This window comes from Lepisosteus platostomus, chromosome 21, assembly GCF_059453375.1.
Source record: "Lepisosteus platostomus isolate fLepPlt1 chromosome 21, fLepPlt1.hap1, whole genome shotgun sequence".
NCBI classification, from domain to species: Eukaryota; Metazoa; Chordata; class Actinopteri; order Semionotiformes; family Lepisosteidae; genus Lepisosteus; species Lepisosteus platostomus.
In genome coordinates, this window is record NC_142631.1 from 17,105,631 (window position 1) to 17,127,894 (window position 22,264).

The window sequence follows — 22,264 nt, forward strand, 5'->3', positions numbered from 1 at the left end:
ACCTGGAGAAGATGCCCCCTCCGGGTGCTGCTCAGAATGAATACCCGACAGCAGAGCCCCTCCATCTTGGTCTGTGTTTGGGTCTGTTTGTCCCCTGACCCCTGCTTTGTTTCCGAACGTGCTCCTGGATCAGCCCTTGGCTTCGTTAACTGAGAGTCTCCCTGCTTGGCCCCTGGCTCTGATCTCGGACTGAGCCTCGACTCGTTCCCTGGACATCCCCTGCTCCCTCTGGTCGCGGTAACGAGCAGCAGGCGAGGTCGTCTTTAACACGTCGAATCCCACCCCCGTTACATTATGCAAAACAGATCTGGATTCATGGTTAGATCGAGGCCAAACGTCTCAGCTTTCAGTAGAAAGAGAATTGTGCTTCTGCACGAAGAAAACAGGGAATGTAAAGAGTAGAGCAAAGTCGTGCATCTAAGCAGTCCGTGTCCACGCAGAGAGAGGGCAGGCTGGGACACGGGGGCAGGAAGAGTGGGGATCGGACATTACCGCTGACACCGAGTGTGCGAGTGGGTGTAGACCCTGGGACGAGGTTAGAAGGAATCTTGTGTCTGAATTCCAGTCTCCTTTTCAGCAACCCTGGAAGAGACCCGGGACGTGGAAATGAGCCTTCTGTCCAAGTGGAGAAGCCAGACAGACTGCAGCCTCCTTCACTTCTGCTACAACCTCTGGGCTGGACTGCGCTAGAACTACCACCTGAAACCCACGTCACAGACTCGCACCGCCTCCTGGATGGAAGCGAGCTTTGCTTTTCATTCTGTGCAGTTAAAACACGATCAACAAACAAACAAGCTTAACTCTTGTCTTTACAAGCTGTAATGCCTGTTGATGAGACATATGAATTCACCCCTGGTGTGCACAAAAAAGCACCGGAGAAAAACGTCCCACTGACAAAAATCTTTGCTCCCAAGTAACATTTGCTATACTTTAAGAAAATGTCATGGATACAGGAAGCACTATTGCATCATTGCTACATTTTCCCTGGTGCTTTTAATGCCCTGCTTGTCCTGTGTTTGGAATGTTTTGGAATGATCAGCTCTCAAGACTCACCATAGATGCCCTGTGGATCCAGAGTATATCCAGAGCTGCTCTCTGTCATGATGCCTTCAGGCTGCAATCAACAGGAAATGTGATCAGCAGCAGAAAAGTAAGTATATTACATCACCCACAATCCAGGGAGCTCTGCTGTTGAGTTATCACTCTGGGGTTCATAAAGCAGTTGTCACAGAGTACGGGGGTGTACCAGTTATTGCCCAAGATGTGATTCATCTTTAACATAGGTCTGTTCCAACTGGGCATTCCAGACTGGTGCCTAACTTCCTGAAGACACTCCGAGTCAAACCGTGCACCCTGATTGGAACTTCAAAGTGGTGTCCATGGCAGGTAAATACAAAACCAGCCTTTCCTCCTGTCTCGTCATCCAAATCACACAGATCTACATAGAACAGGTGCAGATAAATAACAGAATAAACATGCACATACTGTAGCAGGAGGGCCGAAAGGCAGAACTGAGGTGTGCCATGCACCTAAATTAGCATGCCTCAAATCCCAGTCTGGAGCGTGATCAGCTCTTACACCTTGTACCCATACTGGGGAACCTGTACACCTGACCTGCCCGGCCTATGTTGACTCTGTTCTTCAGCTCTCCCTTCCACCAGGAACTAGAACCTAAATGGCCGAGTGTACACTGTTGTACGCACAGTATGGACCACTGCTGATTCGGTTTGCCCTGTTACTAAGCAGAACTGTCCAGAAATCAGTGGAGGAGCCTGATCTTCCCTAGGCACCTACTGTAGGCACCTGCAATATAGGCATGGTTCTTCTGCATCGGGCCAAGCGACCAGACCATGGTGTGTTTGGGTACCCAGGGCAGACTCACCACCACTCGGAGAGTCTTGACCAGGACGTCCCGGCCGAGGGGGGAGTCCAGGGTGAAGGTGAGTGTGTGCAGCCCCGCCTGCAGGGGCAGCAGGGTGAAGGAGACCAAGTGCACCGACTGCCCCTCCAGGGGCGCTCTCTGGCAAGGGGTGACCTGCGTCCCCTCAGCCTTCCTGGACCCCTTAAACAAGCACACGCCCTGGCCGACCTCCAGGGTCACGCAGAACTGCCCCAGGGAGGGAGGAAGGAGCGATTTGGGTGAATCTTTGTTTTTAGCAGATTTCTACAGACTTAATGTAGCTGCAGAACAGAAAGAATATTAATTTTAACATCTCAGATGATGTAACCAGTATTACAATCTTACAGCAGACCATCTTTAAAGCCAATCATTACGTTTTAAGCCTTAAGATAATGCTGGCATATTTTACAAAAATCTTTTAAATAATAATTCCTTGCACTTGTATAGTGCTTTTCTTGAATGGAGGACACTCCACTCAAAGCGCTTTAATGGGGATCCCCTGCACCCCCACCAGTGTGCAGCCCCACCTGGATGATGTGCCAGTCCGCTCCCCGCACACCAGCTCTCAGTGGGGAGGAGAGCAGAGTGATGAAGCCAGTTCAGAGATGGGGGTTATTAGGAGGCCATGATTGGTAAAGGCCAGAGGGAAATTTGGCCAGGACACTGGGGTAACACCCCTACTCTTTTCGAGAAATTTTTAATGACCACAGAGAGTCAGGACCTCATCTCATCTGAAGGACGGCGCCTTTTTACAGTTCAGTGTCCCCGTCATTATACTGGGGCATTAGGACCCAGACAGACTGCAGGGTGAGCGCCCCCTGCTGGCCCCACTAACACCTCTTCCAGCAGCAACCTTAGCTTTGATACATTTCAGATGTGAGCTGTTTGGACTGTAACAGCAGGAGGAGGAGAGATAACAGTGTGTGGCAGCGCCCCTCAATCAGTGCTCACCCTGGAGCTGTAGGGCCTCTGGTTGTACACAGACCCTCGTAGCTCGATCTGCTCTCCGCGGACCATTTTGTACGGGACGGGCACATCGAGGCTGACGTCTTTGTTGACCTCCACCTTCAGGGGGTCAGACACGCAGATGCCTGTGAATTGGGGGGAGAGCAGAAAGCAGTCTGGGAAAAGTGACTGACTGTTAAAGTCGCCTTCTCTCCTCCAGGGCAGATACGGCGCTTACAGACTGTTAGGACTGCGATCGTGCTGCAGGGTCACTGAGTGCTGTCCTCCTGACCTGTGACTTGGGTAGATACCGGGCTTCATTTTAACACTCTATTGGACTAGGCAGATGAAATGTCGGATTTAATTTAGTGTAAATCAGTGTGTGACACTATGACCTTTATATAGCAGAAATGCACGTTATTAATCTCATCTGGGTGGCATGAAAGTGGCTGACATGGGTGGAGAATTGAAGGCACCTGTACACAGAGGATACTGGACAGAATCCTGGCCATGTTGTTCAGAAATACCCCCTTCAGAGATATTAGTTGTGGGAGGAGGGAGCAGAAATGGAGCTCTAGCCTTGCTACATTACCTTTGTTGGAGATCCCCACCATCTTCATCTTCCAGGTGGTGAGGGAGTCTGGGAGGTCGATGGACAGGGTTTTCACTCGAGAGCTGTGGGACAAGCGTGTCGTTACCATACTCCTGCGAGGTTAGGGTCAGGCAGTACTACGTATTGCACACCACTTGCTTCCTAAAAGACCCCAGATGAAATAAAGCTGTAAGAAGGAAATTGTGTAGGCCTCCGCCCTGCTGTGCAGAAGGTCTAGAACGCCGCATCTGGGAATCTCCCTCTTTTCTCTTGACACCCTTCCCGTCAATAACTTCCAAGTGTGAGTCGGTTTGGAAGATGACTGACGATGCTCCTACCGGCACACACAGAGCGAAGTGCGTTGCTCTGCAACATCTTCAGATTGGCTGGAAATGACTGTCGGTGTGTGTGTGTGAACCCGGGATCGGGTCTGCTCTGCTCTGTTTCGAGGGACACCGGGTGCCACATACTGTACTTACTTCTCAGGCATGGAATAGACATCCCAGAGCCAGCTTTCAGGGAAATAGCTGCGGATCTGCGGGTTGGCAGTTCCGAGAATATCATCCAGCTCTGAAATCAAAGATCGCAAAGTGAGAGGGCTGACTGACGGGACTGATGCTCTTTCCACAATCCAGACCCCCTCCATCCGTGAAGTCGCTACAGAACAACAACCTCTGTGGATGCTTTTAACCACAAAGTATTACACTTTAGCTGTAGGGTTAAGCTGCATCATTAATTCATGTCATTTGCCCTTGCAGCGGCTCCGCGGCCAAGCCGGGGCGGTTTCTGACAGCCCTGTCCTCACAGACAGGTGATTCTCCTCCAGGTGATTAACCGCAAGCCAACCCGCCAGGCGAATCGCGCCTCTCCTCCGCCTTGTACTGACGGGCTGACCGAAACACGGCGTTATCTGCTTTCCCTGCGCGTTCAGAAATCAGCTCCATCTTATTTTCAGCATTAGAAAAAAGCTCGACACCCCGGTCTTCACAATGCGCCCCCACCGTTAACTGTCACAGTATTTGTGCGCCGGTGCACCGAGTCCGTCTCTCTCTTTGCTCTGCTCGGCGTGGCACCTGTCTGTACACGAACTGCAGTTTTTCAGACTGCCCCCCCTACGAGAAAGACTGCTTCACTTCCCGTCTGCCGGATCAGAAATGCGTTAATCCAGAACGACCCCCGGTACCGCACCGGAACCCAGCCTTTTGCGGACCACGCCGGCGCTTCGGAGCGCACGGCCGGGCGGCTCACCCATGCGCGCCAGCGTGTAGACGCGGATGGACTCGGAGCGCAGGCGGTTGGCCAGCTCGCAGCAGTCGATGAAGGCTCTCTTGCACTGCGAGGGGGCTTTGATGCGCTGGGCGCGGCTGGCGCAGGTCTCCGTGAGGGGGTAGCTGGCCGCACCGTCCTTGCAGCACTTCCGAACCCTCAGGTCCTGGAATGTGTTGGCTGTCGGGGAGAGGTTCGGTTCCGTCACTGAGCCGCGTTATCTGCCGCAGACTGTGAAAATCCTGTTCGGGTTTGTGGTCCCCCTGACCTGCTAGTTTCACCTCTGTGACGGTATATTATTCTCACATGTATACACGCGAACTGCATGTCGCCGGGTGTAGTTATGCAAAGTGCACTGTATCTTTTAACTAGGCTACCTCCCTGGCTAAAGAGTTTTGCAAAGACTTGCAAAGTCTCCAGTTTTACAACTTTGTGGGCATCTGAATATAGACACTGTGTTAAATTAAAAAATAATAATAATTAATTAATAAAAACAGTTCACAAGACTTCAACAGCTAACATCAGTAAATACAGGTGGAAATGTAAAATCGGAGATGTATATGCAGCTGTAACATATAAGGAATATTAAAGAATAAAAGAAATACAGTGTTGCTGCAAACTGGTCATTCAAGGATAGAGATCTAATGTGTGAAATCCAAATAAATATTAAACTGGTTAACTGGTTTAGCTAAATAAACCAGACCTCTACAGATGAATAATAGGTGAGAATTTAGTTTGCAGCAAAGCCGACTGCTTTGAGACTTTAAAGGGCTTTTTAAAACCAAATATATATTGGGTTTTTTTTAATACAAGTACATCTTGCTGAACTAATTTTGACACCTGGACCAAAACCAAGAAATGGTCCTGTTCTGTCACCCTAGTTTGTCACATACTTGGCTCTTGACTGTCTTTAGTTGCGTTTTGAGGGGACGAGACGTCCACTCACCTTTCTTCTCAATTTCAGTCACTAGGTCCACAGACCGCTTTGGCCTGACGATGTCCGAGCAGGTTTCATCTGGAAGAAAGACACCGCATCAGGTGGACCAATGAGCACTGTTAGGTCAGGAAACACCCCTCCAGTTCATCTACAGCATGTATTTTCCCCTGGAGTGAGGCACTTGAAGACGCTCAGCCTCAGAAAGACTGTTTCACTTCCCGTCTGCTGGATCAGAAGTGCGTTAATGTGCCTTAGTTTAGAAAACATGAAACGTCCCCTCTCCCAGCTCCTCTGAGGAATTCTACAGTCTGTCTCCCTTTAAGCTCCTCCTCTGCTGAGCTCCCGTTGGACGGCTGACTCTCTGTACAGACTCTACTTTGCACAGGGAGACCTACTCCGTCCTCCTCCTGCGACCTCATTTTTCGTCTCTCAAGCGCCCTTCGTAGTCTGCGACAGTATCGGCCCGCCCTCTGCTCTGCAAGCTGTGACCCAGGCGACGAGCACGAGAAGCGGACAGATGGAGAGATCATGGGCAGTCAGCCGGGGATCTCCTGTCACGGCAGTCTCGAATCCGTGTGCCGTTCAGACCGCGATTGGGACTGGAAATGATTTCCCGTCCCAGAATCGGGGGTAGGGGTGGGCTGTCCGGAGGCCGGGGCGCTACCTGCAGCGCTGGCAGCTTTGACGTTGGCGTTGGTCATGAAGGTGAGGCCCACGAGGCGGAAGACATCTGCATTGTCCTTGCCTCCTCCCCCGCCACAGCCCAGGTCATGCTGCTCGATGTGGCGTATCACCTGGGACAGAGAGCAGAATGCCACCAGTGTGCAGGAGCTGGCAGTGACCTCAGGACAGCATGAGGCGCCACGAACAGCCTTAGCACTTCAGCGATCCCGCTGAACTATGATGATATCAGAAAGTATAAAAGGGGAGGATTCCGAAAGGTCTTAGGCTATTTACAAAAGATCAATAACATGAAGGTCAAAGTGTTCTTTTAATTAAATAATAGACATTACCATGTTGGTAAAGCATGTTTGTACTTTGAAGTATAAACACTTGCTTTTATATAGGCTAGCTTGACTTCACTCAAAGAGACCGTCATTAGTGATTCCTCTCTGGTAGGGTTGTGATTGGACAAAAAGCTAATTGATATTCATACTCTTACTGCAACTGCTGCTCTCAACTTCCAGCCTAACCTGGAGAGCTTCCCGTAGCAAGAGGGTATAGGGACAGGAGCAGCTGAGAACAGTGGGCAGCAGGGAAGAATAAACAGGACCCCAAAAAAAGCACCCGCCGCGTGATCCACCATTTCTGATCTCAAAATAAATTCAAAATCACATCAACTTCAAGAAGGAAGACACCAACATCTTCTCAACACAAACCCAGATCCTGGGACTCATTCCACTTGTGCGGCCTTAAAGTGAAGTCCCAGGATGGACTAGCAGGGAGTTTTGCATACCTTAGGTCTACATTCTAGAGAAAACTGACACATACAGGGTGTGTAGGAACATTGACAATAAGAGCACAATTGTTTTCTATAAATCTACAGAAAACAAGTTTCCCCCACAAACTACAGACTGAGTCAGATATTCCAGTTAGGTGGAATACTTTTCCAGTTATCCCTACTGCTCCCATCTTGCGTTTACTTACAAATAAACGTGTTATTCCATAGTGAATTTAACAGTTCTTGAGTGCTAAGTGCAACACTGGATTGCGGTGCTGTGCCATACTGGGGCTGGGCCGTGCAGCGGCCCGAGGCAGCGCTGAATGGGGTGGAGGACACAAGTGTCAGGGCTTACCTTGGCCAGGGGGTCTTTGGGGTTGCTCCGGAGTTCATACAGGGCAGTGTCAACGGCTGAGAGTGCTACAGAGGACCCCTCATCTGCTTCGATCTTCAGGCCCACCTTCTCCTTGGGCTTGTACACCCCAGGAGGGACGGAGATCTTGGCCTGCACCGTGACAAAACCCAGCTGTTACAGCAAAGCACCGCCCCAAGGGAACCCCCCCGTCAAAACACAATCTGCTTGCTTTTTATCCTCAGGCTGGAAACCGGCGGCGCGCGTTCAGCTAGCGGTGGCATCGTCTGTACCTGTAGGCCGTTGACACATTTGTCTTGGACGTCCATCCAGACAGAATCGGCCACAAGCTCCGCCTCCCCCTCTCCGGTCACGACGTAATAGACCAGGAGGCGGGACGAGGGCACCATGTCAGAGGTCACCCGGAAGTTGATGTTCTGATAGTTCGCCTGGCCGACACGGGGCATTGAATTGAACGCCACGATCTTCCCCTTGGAGATGACCTGAGGGCGAGGGCAACAAGAAAAAAAGGAGAAGACACGGGATTGCCTTACTTTTCTCATCATAAGCACAGTTTAATTCGAGGAGATGAACCCAACACTTCAAAGATCCACGGCGCTCCTGTGTGGTGCAGGTTTGGTTACAGACCCACTTGGCCGGGGGAGAAATGCCTGACTGTGACCGTGAGGGAACTGTGAGGCCAGGGAACTGGAAGGGAGGTACCAGACAAACCACCCACCATTCCCATCTTGAGTCACCATCCACAGCTCTTTCTTTAACAGCAGACTATCTGAGTCTGTTTGCATTGGCTGTAAAGCCGGCTAGCTCTTAAAATGATGACACCCCACCCCCAAGTAGGTTAGACTACTACTGATAGAGTCTGTCTCTGGTTAAGGTTAACAAATGTATTAAATATTGGGTTTCTGATTAAGGTTAAGACCACGGGAGAGAAGAGATAGGACTGGTCTCTCAAGGAAAGGGGGTGGTTTGGGTTATAGAGACTCCCTGACTATGGAAGAGAGACTTCACTCATGTGGCATGCAGTAGCTGTGAGGATTCCCTTGAGCTGAAGTCTCCTGGATTTGGTAGTTTGGCAGCCCTGTAGTCTATACGTCCTCAGGTTACATTGAGGCACTCCTGGTGATCAGAAGGAAGCCCTGGTGCAGTGGGGCACTGAGAGTTTTTCTCAGGATGGAAACAAGGTTATCCCAGAGGGGATTATTCAGAGAGAAAACAGTACTGGTTATAAGATTATGGTTATACAGAGAGAACAGACTTGTGATTACGAGTTTACAGGTTCTGGTTATGGTAAGGGATCAAAAAAACAGATTCTCCCAGGACCCAGTGAGCTTCAGGGAGATGGGGAGTCCACTCCTGGAGCTAGGGAGCTTCTATGTATTGGTTAGGAGACTTTGGGTTACTGTCTCTCAGAGAACTATAGCTCGAACAGTAACAGAAAAATCCAGCCAGACTTTATAAGGGACTTTAAAGTAGATTACATGCACATACAGCCTGGCCATACAGTAGCATCACACTGAAGCTCTACTTTAATATGTGTACAGAAGTGGGCTTAGAAATATACAATAGTATACTTCAATAAATCCGTTAATGATAACTTTTGAGGTATATGCTGCACACTTTCACAAAACACCCAAAAATTGCCTGTAAATCTCACTTAATTTTGGCGAAGAGGATTTGAAGAAGGCTGGACAGTTGAGGTTCTTTGCGTGAGTAAATAAAGTTCAAACATGCGCTGTTTTCTGTTGTTAGCTAGATTGCTGTCTACATAGATTCAAATGTATAGATGTAATATACATTTTCCGATTTGCATCGTGTAGTAGCAGATGTGGTGTACATTATTTCATTAGTTCAGACCATTATTTTTGTGTCAATGCTGCTTATTTCTACTGGACGCGGTCACAGTCCACTGAAGTTGGCCGGAGCCGGGGACGGTCTGCACTGCCCAGGTACCTGATAGCTGTAGTACTTGATGTTGCTCAGGTGCTTCTGGCTGAAGTAGATGTTGATGCTGACGTAGTCTCCAGAGTGCAGCACTCTGTGACTGGAAGCCCAGTCGATGTAGAGGTACCGCTCCTTGTCGGAGTGGTAGGCCACGGCGTTGAACTGCAGCTTCGCCTGGTTTTCCCTGGGCAGGGAGTTATCGGCCGTCTCCACCTGCAACATGAAAGGGTCATTCCCCGGGGGCACATCCCGGACACCGTCTTTCCCATGCTGAACACTGAAGGAGACGAGACATTCTGCTCTCTCCGGCACGGGAAAGCTGCTTATCCCTGTGATGACCAGCTGGATCCTGGAAGCACAGGGTGCTCTCTAAAAGCCCGAGTCTGCTCTGCCCCTGGGTGGGGTGCCAGTGCGGTGTAGGGGCCACAGAGAAAGGGACAATTAATTGCAGTGAAACCTAGAACTAGAAATGCTGGCAAATTACTGAACCTAATAGACCGAGAGTGCCTGGCAAAACCCCATGTAAGTACAGGGAGACCATACAGACTCCACACAGACAGGCACCCAAAGCTGCAATGGAACTCATTTCCCTGAACTATGGGGCGGCACCACTAAGTTCGTGGGTAAATCCCTTTCCAATTCCTTGATAGCGAGGTGCTCTCCATTCCTTCATTCCTAAAATGAAACGTGAGACTGAGAGGTAGGCCAAATAATCAATAAGCTCCGTCACTGACGAACTGCAAGCCCGTTCTGTGGTTAGCGGCGCTCAACGGTCACGGTCTGGCAGCAGCTCCTCACAGTGAACGCCGCGGACGTGGCCTTGGGGGGGATGTTGTGGGTGATGAGGACGGTGCCGTCGGAGCCGCTGAGGACGTAGTCCTGGCCGACCATGGCCGACCGCAGCCGGATCTCCTGGCCGTGCTGATCCAGCGCCAGCGCCTGCATCCGCACCGGAACGCCTCCCGCAGGCTGCCCCAGGGGGTCCTTCACCAGCACCTGGGGGGAAATCGCGGGCGGGACCCTTCATTTCCGAAAGCACGTGGGCTGTGTGTATCAGTGGAAAAGCGTGGAGCACAAAGCAAGAGAAGTTCTGGTACGATTGTACAACGCACTAGGAAGATCTGAATGAGGCGGAGTGGTGTTTTGGGTACCACGTTACACTGGGATCGCTCCAGAGAAGAAGCTACCAGCTACCCTTCTGGCCTCATGTCCTACTGGCTAGAGGAACTGAACTATTGGGAATCTCTGAACTGGCTTCACCTCTCTGCTCTCCTCCCCGCTGAGAGATGACGTGTGGGGAGAGGACTGGTGCATCACCCAGGCGGAGCTGCACACTGGTGGGGGTGGAGGAGACTCCTTATTACCCGGAAAGCGCTTGGAGTGGAGGGTCCAGAAAAAAAACGCTACAGTCTATACTGAGCCCTTACCCTGGCGTGGTAGGGCAGTCCTGGCTTCACAAAGGGCGGAGTGGCCACCAGGCTGAGGGAGAACGGAGACAGGACATACTTCACATTGGCCAGCTCGCCATCCTGGGAAATCCCACCTGGGACAGAGGAGAGGGTGCAGGCAATATTAGGACAATGCATGGAAGCAACTATGTGGTGCATGGAAAAGTGCTGTTTACATGGAATACCGCTAGTGGGAAAAAAAATATTCTTATACTGTATTGCTCTTATTGATTGGAGCATTATTTTATTCCTGCAATGTGTAATACAAATAACTATACCTACTATACTGTGTATAGGGTAATGGCTGGCAGACATATTGGCACTCCATCTTACACTAATTTACTTGCAAGCTGCAGAGCCCTCACTGGCACAAATGAGTGTTCAGCTAACCTGAAAAAACAGACCTGCAAAATAAATATAGTGTAGAGCACTATCGATAAAAACGGAGGAAATTAAAGAAAAACAGTAATTCCAATTCAGTCAATATTTTACAAGTTTTACGATTGCAATTATACAGTATATATATAATTTATTATTCTTGTTCACGTATTGTGGGCTGTATGCAATTTGGAGAAGGCACGATTAGAAAAGAGGATTAGTGCAGACTCGTAGTGAAGCGTTTGGGATAATCTATTCTTGCTGCTCCTCAGATACAGTACAATCTCCTCTGTGCACCTGTCGAAGAAAACTCTTCACTCGGGTAAGGTGTGGTTTATTCATGTGCAGGGAGAGGATACAGATCTGTGAGTAGTCTCTCACCCGAGATGGGAAACGAAATGGGTTTTATACAGCAAATCCACACAGGAAAGCTCATTCTAAATGTCCGGATTAGGAGTTGTTTCCTCTCTACAGACACTTTACCACTTTATTCTTCACAAGCAGTTTTACCTTGTAAACAGACAAAAGCAAGTATATAAATAAAAGGTGTGACGATTAGCTAGACATTCTGCAGTTTCTAGCATCAGCATCAAGACGTCAAATAATATGCTTGCACTCGTCCTTTCATACTGTTGCTACTGTAGGTAAAAGGCGTTTTTGCACAGCCGACGAGTCACGATGTTATACACACCCCCTCCTCACATCACACGGCCTGCTCCCTGCTCAGTCTATTCTTGCTCTTAGGTTTCGACAGGCCAGCCATTGGTGCTCACCTTTGGTCTCCTGCACTGTGGCAGAGATGTACAGGAACTTCCCGTCCATTTGCTCCAGGCTCTCCGGCCCGTTTGCCAGCAGCGCCAGGATCCGACGAGGGTTGAACTCCACCTCGACTGCCCCGTTCGTCATCTGCAAGAACGACGAGGTGAGATCGCCATCCCCGCGCCCTGTGTTGTGCGATGAGCGTGTGCTTGGAAACGCAATTCTTCGGCAGCACCTCCGGCTTTTCCGATTTTCCGGATGCACGCTCAGGACCACTGAAAAAAGCCGCTGTTGGGTTACCCATTTGTCTGATACAATATGACTCCGAAACGGCCTATTTGGAAATAATTTCATCAGGACACGTCACCCAACAGGGCAGCATGGTGACGCAGTGGTCAGCCTTGCAGCCTCACAGTGCAGGAGACCTGGGTTCAATTGCTGGGGTGCCGTCTGTGTGGAGTGTATATGTTCTTACAGCGTCAAAGTACATTTTCTCTGGAATCTCCTGTTTCTCCCCACAGTCTAAAGACAGACGGTACCGGTAGGTTAATTGGATTCTGGGAAAATCGGCTCTGGCGTGAGTGTGAGTGTTTGCCCTGCGATGGACTGGTGTCCTGTCTAGAGTTTGTCCTGCCTTGCTGGGGTAGACTCCAGCTCCCCTGCGACCCTTTAATACATAAAGCAGATTAGAAAAGGGCTGGATTGATGTCACCCAACATCAGTACATACCCTCATGATCCCACAACTAGACCACTGCCTCGATGAACAGACCTGCGTGTCGCTCCCCGTTGTCATAACAGGATCTGACGTCTACACAAGGAATGGTCTGTACTGCTGTGGCCCACTACCACTGTCTCACTCTGCATCATCACTCCTGGTACTGGTAAGTGTTCAACAGGCTTCGACTGCTTCTTACCGACACGTGTCTCACAGCCTTCGGTATCATGACGAGGTCCTTTCTATCAATGTAGCCAAACCTCAGGTACACATCAGCCCGGGTCACCACTGCACCGTGGAAGTACCTCATGGGCGAAATGAGTGCGGGGAAAAAGGTTAGCCAGCAATGTACATACAAACAGTAACGGCAGAGCAATTGTGGCAAGGGAAATGTAACTGTACCTGAAGAACTGTATCTGAACCCTTTAAAGATTCACCATGGTTGATGTGCTAGTAATTTTGCACTTTTACCCTGGTTGTTCTGTGATTTTACCACACATTTTCTGTGGTTTCCTCCCTATTTGTTTTTTTTTTTAATCTTTTACTGCATTGAATCATGGGGATATTATAGTGTGCTGTAGTAAACGTTCTTTAAAGGCACATCATGGTAATGGCAAGGTGTAACGTGATAAAACAAATTGTGAATGGATGCTGCATCTACTGCCGAACAAAGCCATACCACTGTTTAAGTGTGAAAACATTACCAAGGTAAACTGTCATAAGGGAAGACTAAAACCTTCTGACAAGATTGTGTGGAACGTAGCTTTCAGATCTCCAGTATCATCATCGAACACATTTCTATTTCTGTTTCTGATTCACCCAACAGAGAAGTTTCAGGTTGACATAAAGATGAAATAGTTCATTTGTAGGTACCAGTCCCAGAATTCAGATTTATTATTAATTATTTATTATTATTATTATTATTATTATTATTATTATTATTATTATTATTATTATGTGCAGAATTCCAGGCGTGCTTCATGTGTCACTGATGGTCTTACTTGGCTTTCACGGTGAACTTGAACTTCTCAAAGTGCTCAAAGCTGATGTAGCTGATTGTAGGCACAATGGTGACAGAGATGCTGGGCAAAACTGTGGAGGAAAGAAGATAAAAATGTCTGACAGTGCGACCGTCCACGTCCGACACTGATTAAACAGCAAACATCAACACAGAACGGCTTCTATCATCAAGCCGCTGTTTCTATTGATAATCCATACATTTTCTAACCACATCTTCCAATTCAGGATCACAGGGTGGGGGGGGGTCGGGGGAGCCAGAGACTTTCCCAGCAGGCAGCGGGCACAAGTCAGGGTACACCCTGGATGGGACACCAGTCCATCGTAGGGCAGACACACAGACACAGCAGGGCCAGTTCTCTCAGAAGCCAGGTGACCTACCAGCATGTCTTTAGAGGCTTGAGCAAACTGCAGCACCCAGAGGAAACACAAGCAAACATTACAGGGCCAGCAGCCCGGATCTGGAACTGAACCCAGGGCCCCAGCGCTGTGAGGCAGCAATGCTCACTATTGCACCTCTGTGCTGCCCTATTATTTTTTCAATTGTTTTTCTTAATTTGAATTTGGCAATGTTAAATCACCTCATTGTGCCACTACTGCCCCTTCACCAGCACAAAAAGAATGAAGACTCATGAAGGTATGTCTCTCATATGCTTGCTGTTTCAGTCACTCATCATCTCATAAGATGTAAGGTTCTGAGGGGCCACAGAGGATGGTCAGCACACACCTGGAGTACATCACTGAAAACTTTGGAGACACCTGACAGTTCTGATGTTGTGTGACACACTGACAGGTATCCTGGCTCAGACAAGTTAGCACGGCCCTGGTGAGACTAGTCCAGTTTTGCATAATCATTGGGGAAGATCTCCGGTCATAGTCAGCTGAAGACCATTCAAGTTTAAAATGTCAGAGTTTGCACTGTTAAGATATGTATACCATATTCCTTGATCTCAAACTCAGCCATAGCGGAGGTGGTGAAATCATTAGAATAAGTGGCTTCTATCTTCCAGATTCCATACCTACAACAACCAAAAACAACAACAATGAGATTATTTGAAAAATGCACTCTTGCTAGTATAGTGCAAGAAATGCAGCCAAGTCACAAATGCATGGGCTGCACATAAGCTAATGCAGAGTCAACAGGAAGGAGTCCCAGGGGGCTGTTCTCTAGGATATGTCTTCTGATTGACCGTGACAAAGGTCGCGCTGTCCGGTCCATAATGGATCATCCACATTGACATTTCACTAGGACTGTGTGCACACGCAGAACAAGAAGGAGTTATATCCAAAAATTAGGTATTAATTCAATTTTGCCACTCTGATCTCTTGATATTAGAATGTGCAATATGTATGAAGAAAAACAAAAACCTATGTGGTACAGAATATAACGGCATTTCCCAATTTCAGAGAACTAATGAAAACAATAAAAAACAGGGTCAGCCTCAGAGCCTGATATCACTGGCTTAGAAATATTAGATATTAGATAAAGTGATATTAGATAATAATCTATTAGAAGGGTGTTCTTACTTGGGATTGAGAGGGATCTTAAAATCTGGCACTGAGACCACCCCAGAGACATCTTTTACCTCCACAATGTCCACCTTCACTAGTTCCGGGTCCTAAGATATCAAGCAAAGAGCATCACGGTCACCACCTTTATTACAGAACTCCAGTCATGCGTCAGGGCTGCAGTGGAGGTTATTTTCTCTTTTAAACTAGAAACTGGCCTTTGATCACAAAACACCTGGTTGATTTCTTACCCCAATCAGTGTGTTATTCAACATTGTTCTGCTTAGATTAGCTAGGAGAACCTGCACTGCACTATTTTATCCATTAATAGCTTTGAATGTTTAATTTAAGATAATAAAGTAATCAACACTAATGATTGTGTTTGAGGCAGATTCTGATCTGAGAAGCTAAGCAATATTGTTCTTGTAAATACTGGGATAAGAGACTAAGGAAAACTAGATTATCACTGTAACTAGCGTAAGCAGACCAGTAGGTAACACTCTTTCCTCCTGTTTGTAACTAGTCTGGGTCCCAACTACCTGTAGTAATCAAACATTATTATATTAACAATATAACCATGTCACCAAAGTTGATTGGAGTTTGCACCAGTGCAGCCCACTGAAAGCAGTGAACACACATATTACACTTACACATACATAGTACATATTGAAAATAATATGTACATAACTGTACATAATACACTTTCTAGATATTTACCAAGTCAAATATTAACAGTACTAACCAAGAAAGTGAGAGTGATGGGTCTGCGTGCCAGTTTCAGCTCTTCATTGAGAGAAAATACTCGCACCTTCACTATAAAACATGAAAAACACAGCACAGAGAGTCAAAACATAAAGTACAAACGCAACGTGGACAATGTCTTTCCCACAAGTGCTGTTGGAAGTTGTAAGGAGTTGTAAGGCGAACCCCAGTGCAGGACAGAAAAGGTGAAGCAGGAATGCCCAGGCAGCGAGGCGTGGGTAGCAGAAGGGAAACAGCCACAGCAAGCGTGGTGCTTGCAAACCCAGTCCAGAGCCAGGGTATGAAGCAAAACGTGGTTCAAATCGGGAGACACACAGCGAAGGCACAAAGGGAATAACACGATCGCAGCTGAGACAAGCAGGCAAGGTTTGCAGCATGAGAAATACAGTACATAGTCCCAGAGCACAAAGGCGCAATCCAGGCACGTGGTCAGGCAAAATTAGGGCCGAGCATCCAGGGAGAAACACAAGCGAGAACTAGGGAACGAAGCTAGGGGTTAAAGCAACTCTATACCAAAGACCAGAGGAGACATAAGTAGCCTGAGCCACCTGAGGAGGGTGTGGTCGTATATTGCCCACAGGTGGTACAGGTCTCCTATCAGATCATGTATCCAGTGGCAACCGGTACTTACTGACAGGTGAGTAGAGGTGTGGCCAGCTGCTGCAGCAACACAAGCCTGCTCCACAGCGCTCCAGTGGGGACGCTTTTACCATATTTCCTTACTTGCCTGAGTTTTGTAACAAATGTCCTATGTCCTATGTCAAATGTCCAACTCATCAGTTAACCACATGTAGAAAAAGAGAGAGTTTGAGCCAGCTGGATTCTCATCTATAGGAAAATGAGCCCTTTACCATATAACTGAATAGAATTATTGCATGACCCTTGCATGAAAAAAGTGGCATATTACTGTATATCACTGTTGTTTTTATGTGATTATCAGGATAGATGAATCTTAATTATTGAGGTAAGGATGACCTACACTTTGTCAAAAGGCATTATAAACACTGAGCAATACATCTAGATTTTAAAGAGCAGGTAGTCCAAGTCTATTAGGAGCCTCTCATCTTCCGAGATAGCTACCTTTCTTCACGAGGTTTGAAAACTCAGCCCCTGTTTAATGGTGTTCAGGTTCTCTTCCTGAATGTATATTTACCACCTAACCACTGACCACTTTGGATAACATATTTACTCAGGAACATTGAATATACCTCTATTCCTAGAATGTCTTTTCATGGTTAGTTTTATTCTGCTCTTTTCTGCTGGGTGTGTAGCTCAGTTCTCAGTCAGGGATGAAGTATAACAATCAGGGTGCTGTAACAGTTCACTGTCTCTCTGAAACCTCACCTGATTGATCTGGGGTGTAGAGGGGCTTGTCCGTCTGTATGAAAAGAAAGCCATTCTGATGAGAGACCAGTAACTTCTCTTCTCTGGTGAGGTCACTCGACCTGGCCTCCAGATACACGTAGGAGCTCAGGATACCATCTTTAGGGAAATCTCTAGGTAAAAGCTAGAGAAAAGGAAGCAGATGGTGAAGGAGGAGGAGAGACACTGTTACACAAAGAGGCTCCTGCCTCACCTTTTCAGTAAACATAGAGGCCATTAGTTACATAGATTTTTATCATAATTTGTACATTTTCACTTACCTAGAGAGTTTCATAAGAGCACCACCAAACATTTTGCAAGGACTGAATCAAACATTAGAAACTGGTGATGAGTCAGTGTGACATAGATCAGAAAATCAATATCAAACACCTAGGAGACTGTCTTCTATACTGAGGCATGAGAAACGAAGAGACAAGACTTTCAGCGTGAGGGCTATAGAACAGGACAGGAAAACAAAGGAGGGAGAATCTGGAGGGATGTGGGAATGAATGCTTGAGCAATGTTGTTAAGTGACATTGTCCAGACTTCCTGTGACGGTGAGTAATTAGTGTCACCTGGGTTTGTCAGACGTGAATTCGCCAGGGTATCTGCCATTGTTGGTAAGAGCAGCATCTCTCTTCCAATGAAGGCTAATTCTGCTGAGGGCACTATGGGACTCACATTGTAGAAAATGATAGCTGCCCACCCTTAAGGGTGTTTGCTCTGAGCGCAGGTTGGTTTCTATGATCCAGATGTTGTCAGCTTGAGAATGGGCTACTGTTACTAGCAGATTATGAACGGATTCTTCCAAGTGAATTGGCCAGGGGTAGTTTTGGAATTAATTTGGAAGAGCTCTTCCACTCCTTGGCCCCCACAGCTGATTCCTGAAAGTCTGGCTCTGACATCAGTGAAGGACATGCCTTTCCTCCAATCAGTGCCGAGACTCCTGCATGTTGCCATGGAGCTTGCAGCATGTCAAAGGGTGAATGGATGAATGAGTGGGCGGGTCAGAGGAATGCGTCTGCACTTGTTGTGCACTCTCCATGTGCGCACAGGGCTCGTCAAAGAGAGCTGTGTTTTAAAGACACTTGAAACTGTGATTCCAAAATAGGTGGGTGTAAAATCTGAAAATGATAAACATCGATTCTATATGTCAAATGCTAAATTTGTAATGTGTGGTGGAGCAAGCTAAGGCTCAGTTAAAGCCTCTTCCTCCTGCAGTAAATAGACACACCTGCCTTGACTGACTGATTAGACTCCTGTGGAATGGAATTCCACAGGCAGGAAAGGGATCAGCTGATTGGCTCTGTGCTTAATTAGGACATTCCTCAGGTGAAGCAGCAGTCAGTATAACAGAGTGTTGGTGGATTCCTGCCTTATGCATTTAGATAGCACAAGTTACTATATAATTGCCAAATGGAAATTCTGTTTGACTGTATTTTATGTCTCTCTTTTAGTTTTATAAAAAATTGTTACAAGCTGCTGCTGTCTAATGAGATAAGGGCTATTACATAAGTTACCCTGTTTGATTTAAACGCTCCTGTGCTTTAACATCAGCAGCCAGCCAGCAGTCCTATGGCCTGTGGAGGTTTGAGAAGTTGGAATGAGATGAGGACGACATGCAAGGGTTTTGTTAGGCATGAGATTTAGTAAAGGAAGATGGATCCAGAGAGAATTAAGTAGCATTTCTAGTGTTTACTGTGTTCCTGGATTGGTTTGAATTCTCCGTAGTCTTTAGAGTACGGCAGATCAGTAGAGTTGATGATTGGAAAGTGGGAACTGGGGGTAAGTGGGGAGGTACGTCTTGGAAGATGTATCTTCCAGTGTAGGGAAGACTCTCTGTTGAAGGGTGAGTGAGCCAGGAGGTCCCAGGGTGGAAATGGGACTGGTTTCTTCTTGGGAAAGGGAAGACTGACCGTGCATGGGAGAGCCAGGTTCAGTGTGCAGGAGTTCTAGGGGATGAAAGGGAAGTTGGGTTTATAAGGAGGACAAGAAATGGGAGAATTCGGGAGACTGTCGGGAATCTGTCTGTTCCAGCTTTCTCAGTGGGATAGAGGATTGGAGAGTTGCTCCACGTGAGAACAGGAACTGAAGATCTTCTGGGGATTTATATCTCTGTGAAAGACTTTTTTTTTTGGGGGGGGGGGAGGGCTGAGCAGGGTTCTCTGAAAGAGGATTACTGATACATCTTGGGAGCCCAGAGGGGTTCAGCAAACCAGACCGATCCCTGAAATGTGCACTAGGAAAGTGGGTGATGTGCTGGCTCAGGGTTACACTCTGTGGCTCGGAGGTTGGCATTAATCACTTCACAAAATGCTGGATAACTGACGGTGCACATTTTGAATGCAGCTGCTCCTGTAGTCCGCTGGTGCAGGTCCAAGGGTTGTAGAGATAAAGCTCACTTCGGTTTGGGGGAGGGGAGGAAGCAAGTGACCGTTCCCCGGTCTCGGAAAAACCAGGAATATGGGAGAGAGAAGGAGAAACTGTTGGTATGGGAGAGTGGATGAGAGGAAGGCAGAAGGGAAAACAGCGGGAGGGAAAGGAAACAATGGACACAGTGAGGAAACGCATTTTGAGAAATATTGAAGGAATGAAGGAGATTGGGCAGATATACAGTGCATTTTACCCATATGAATGGATCGCATATTATTAAAATACTAGCGTGGTGGTGGGTGGTCGCACTGTGCCTACCTTCAGATGCACAGAATCCTGGTACTGATTGTTTGCAGTAAGTGTTATGGTGCCTGTGGCGAAGAGCTTTTTCTTGTCTGGGTATGACTTGAGAGACACGGTGAACGTGTAGTCCCCGTCATATCCGAATAACTGCACCACCACTCTCTCCAAGGCATCAACGCGCAGGACTTTTGGAGCTGTAATGAGGAACCTGAGGAACAAGAGCAATATGGTTGTTTTTCTTTCCTTTCTACCCATATGTGTGAATGCTCGGTCTTCCGCTGAGCACTCTGGGGAAAAATGAAGCACTCTACCACTGTTTTTCTGGCGAAGCAAACCTTGATCAAGAGGTAGTTTTAAACTTCATAAGACTTCAAAACAGAGGTGATAAGCAACAATGAGCAGAAGATGTATATTAATGAAAGTCAATATACCAGCTGTAAATGAGAACCAATAAAGAGAGTCATGAAAATACCACCCCCAAAACATTAGCATGTACATTTCAAAATGAAAATGGTATGGAGTTATCCATATACTAGAAAGTGCCTCTAGATGCACTACAGAGGATTAAACAAACAGAAAGAGGAGCAACACATTACTCACGTCCTGTCTTGAGCATTTGTCCATCCAAAATAGCAAAAAAGACAGAAAATGAGGAGTTTCATGCTGAGCTGCTCTAGACTCCCAGCATTAGGGGTACCGCTGAGAGCCATACACGCTGGAATGTATGGGGTCAGTGCAGTCCAACAAGCTGGTTGCCCCTGCTGTTTGGTTATAGTTAATTATTATCTGTTTTGAGCCTCCCCCAGATTCTGTTCCCTTGGCCACTCTGTTGAAAAACAAATCACGGTTTGTCAATTTCAGGTGAGCAGACAGAAATGACCCTTCTATGAGTTATTTAATGTCTGTTACTAAACCTGTTCGGATAACTGAAGGTAGAAAAAAGAATTAAATATGTAATGTCACTATACTATAATTGGTTATCATTCAATAGACACCCGTTTATATGGCAGCAACCTAAGCTTAAAAGAGAAAGAGAAGTAATGAAATTATTCTATCTAAAACTAGAATACCGAAACTTTTAAGCCTGAGGAAATAATGGATAACGGATGTTTCTTAAGGAATGGATATTTTACCTGCTAAGAAGCCACAATGCTAACAGAAACATTCAGAAACAAATTTAGTGTTAAGCAGAGGAATAATAATCAATAAGTAAATACAGAAGGAGACATTATGCCAGCTGTGACCCTGGGTATGTTGACATACAGTAGTTGATTTTGAAACGATGACAAGAATGGAGTTTTCTTGCACCAGCCCACACAGAGAATGTGTTTCAGCAAAGTGTTTTAGCAAAGTTTCAGAAAACCCCAGGGCTAGAACTACCGAAGCTAACGGGCACAAGGGATAGGGTTGTTTAGCGTTTAAGGCCATTAGCAGCACACTCCACAGATTTGAACAACTTTATTGAGTTGAGGAGGTAGGGAAGGGGAGGCCTTCTTATCATCCAGTCTGTGGTTGCATCAAGATAAGAGATAGCCCCGCTTTGTGAATCTGAGCAAGCTCTTAATCAGTGAGCCAGTTTGTCACATTTTCCCTTATATAGAATTTTCTACATTTTTCATAAACATTTTGAATTGCTTTGCTAACTCCAATTACTGTGGCTCTCTGCCCCTTTTTCTTACCTTCACTGGTGTGCTGTAATTTTAAATTGTGGCTACAATGAGATCAGGTGGATGTTGCACATTGGTGGTGGTGGAGGGGAGTCCCCATTACCTGTAAAGCGCTTTGAGTGGAGTGTCCAGAAAAGCGCTATATAAGTGTAAGTAATTATTATTACTATTATTGTAAGTTAAAAAGCACAAAGGGAATGTGGTTTTAGGAGCTGGCACTTGCCTAACACTAAAATTATGTCCTATAGCTGGCAACATTTTTCGTTGTTTTTTTTTACCTTAGTGTTAACAGTTGGACTCCTAGGATCATTGAAATCGACTGCAACATTATTGGGACATTTGAAAAAGCATGAATAAAATAACAAAGTCCACTTACAGCTTATGTCTGTTTACTCTTAATGCCATTCATCTCTATATAAAGGTTAAAGTATTGTAACCAGGTTCCTTGGAAATTGGAAAACCAACAGAAATCCAACTAGTAGTGGGTGTATTGATAGAGCAAGTCAAATAGCACTCTACCACTCAACATTAGTAAACGTTCTAAGCATTGCATTTGAAAATAAAAATTAGAAAC

At 46.8% G+C, this 22,264-nt stretch overlaps 1 protein-coding gene across 1 annotated transcript in view; it reads right to left on the reverse strand.

The window, feature by feature from the left end:
- The window catches only part of c5 (complement C5), a 35,438-nt gene extending 14,663 nt beyond the window's left edge, over nucleotides 1-20,775 (reverse strand). The window contains exons 1-23 of the mRNA XM_088615278.1: nucleotides 20,624-20,775; nucleotides 20,039-20,231; nucleotides 17,330-17,492; nucleotides 15,966-16,036; nucleotides 15,242-15,333; nucleotides 14,651-14,733; nucleotides 13,699-13,789; nucleotides 12,897-13,002; nucleotides 11,995-12,127; nucleotides 10,823-10,938; nucleotides 10,194-10,391; nucleotides 9,405-9,608; nucleotides 7,727-7,936; nucleotides 7,437-7,586; nucleotides 6,305-6,434; nucleotides 5,650-5,718; nucleotides 4,686-4,883; nucleotides 3,917-4,007; nucleotides 3,438-3,520; nucleotides 2,852-2,991; nucleotides 1,883-2,107; nucleotides 1,054-1,114; nucleotides 493-582 (exon numbers count right to left, since the gene is read on the reverse strand). Of these exons, the coding sequence (XP_088471404.1) occupies nucleotides 493-582; nucleotides 1,054-1,114; nucleotides 1,883-2,107; nucleotides 2,852-2,991; nucleotides 3,438-3,520; nucleotides 3,917-4,007; nucleotides 4,686-4,883; nucleotides 5,650-5,718; nucleotides 6,305-6,434; nucleotides 7,437-7,586; nucleotides 7,727-7,936; nucleotides 9,405-9,608; nucleotides 10,194-10,391; nucleotides 10,823-10,938; nucleotides 11,995-12,127; nucleotides 12,897-13,002; nucleotides 13,699-13,789; nucleotides 14,651-14,733; nucleotides 15,242-15,333; nucleotides 15,966-16,036; nucleotides 17,330-17,492; nucleotides 20,039-20,231; nucleotides 20,624-20,733 (3,007 nt within the window). The 5' untranslated portion in view covers nucleotides 20,734-20,775. The remainder of the gene's footprint in view (nucleotides 1-492; nucleotides 583-1,053; nucleotides 1,115-1,882; nucleotides 2,108-2,851; nucleotides 2,992-3,437; nucleotides 3,521-3,916; nucleotides 4,008-4,685; nucleotides 4,884-5,649; nucleotides 5,719-6,304; nucleotides 6,435-7,436; nucleotides 7,587-7,726; nucleotides 7,937-9,404; nucleotides 9,609-10,193; nucleotides 10,392-10,822; nucleotides 10,939-11,994; nucleotides 12,128-12,896; nucleotides 13,003-13,698; nucleotides 13,790-14,650; nucleotides 14,734-15,241; nucleotides 15,334-15,965; nucleotides 16,037-17,329; nucleotides 17,493-20,038; nucleotides 20,232-20,623) is intronic.
- Between the last annotated feature and the right edge of the window lie 1,489 nt (nucleotides 20,776-22,264).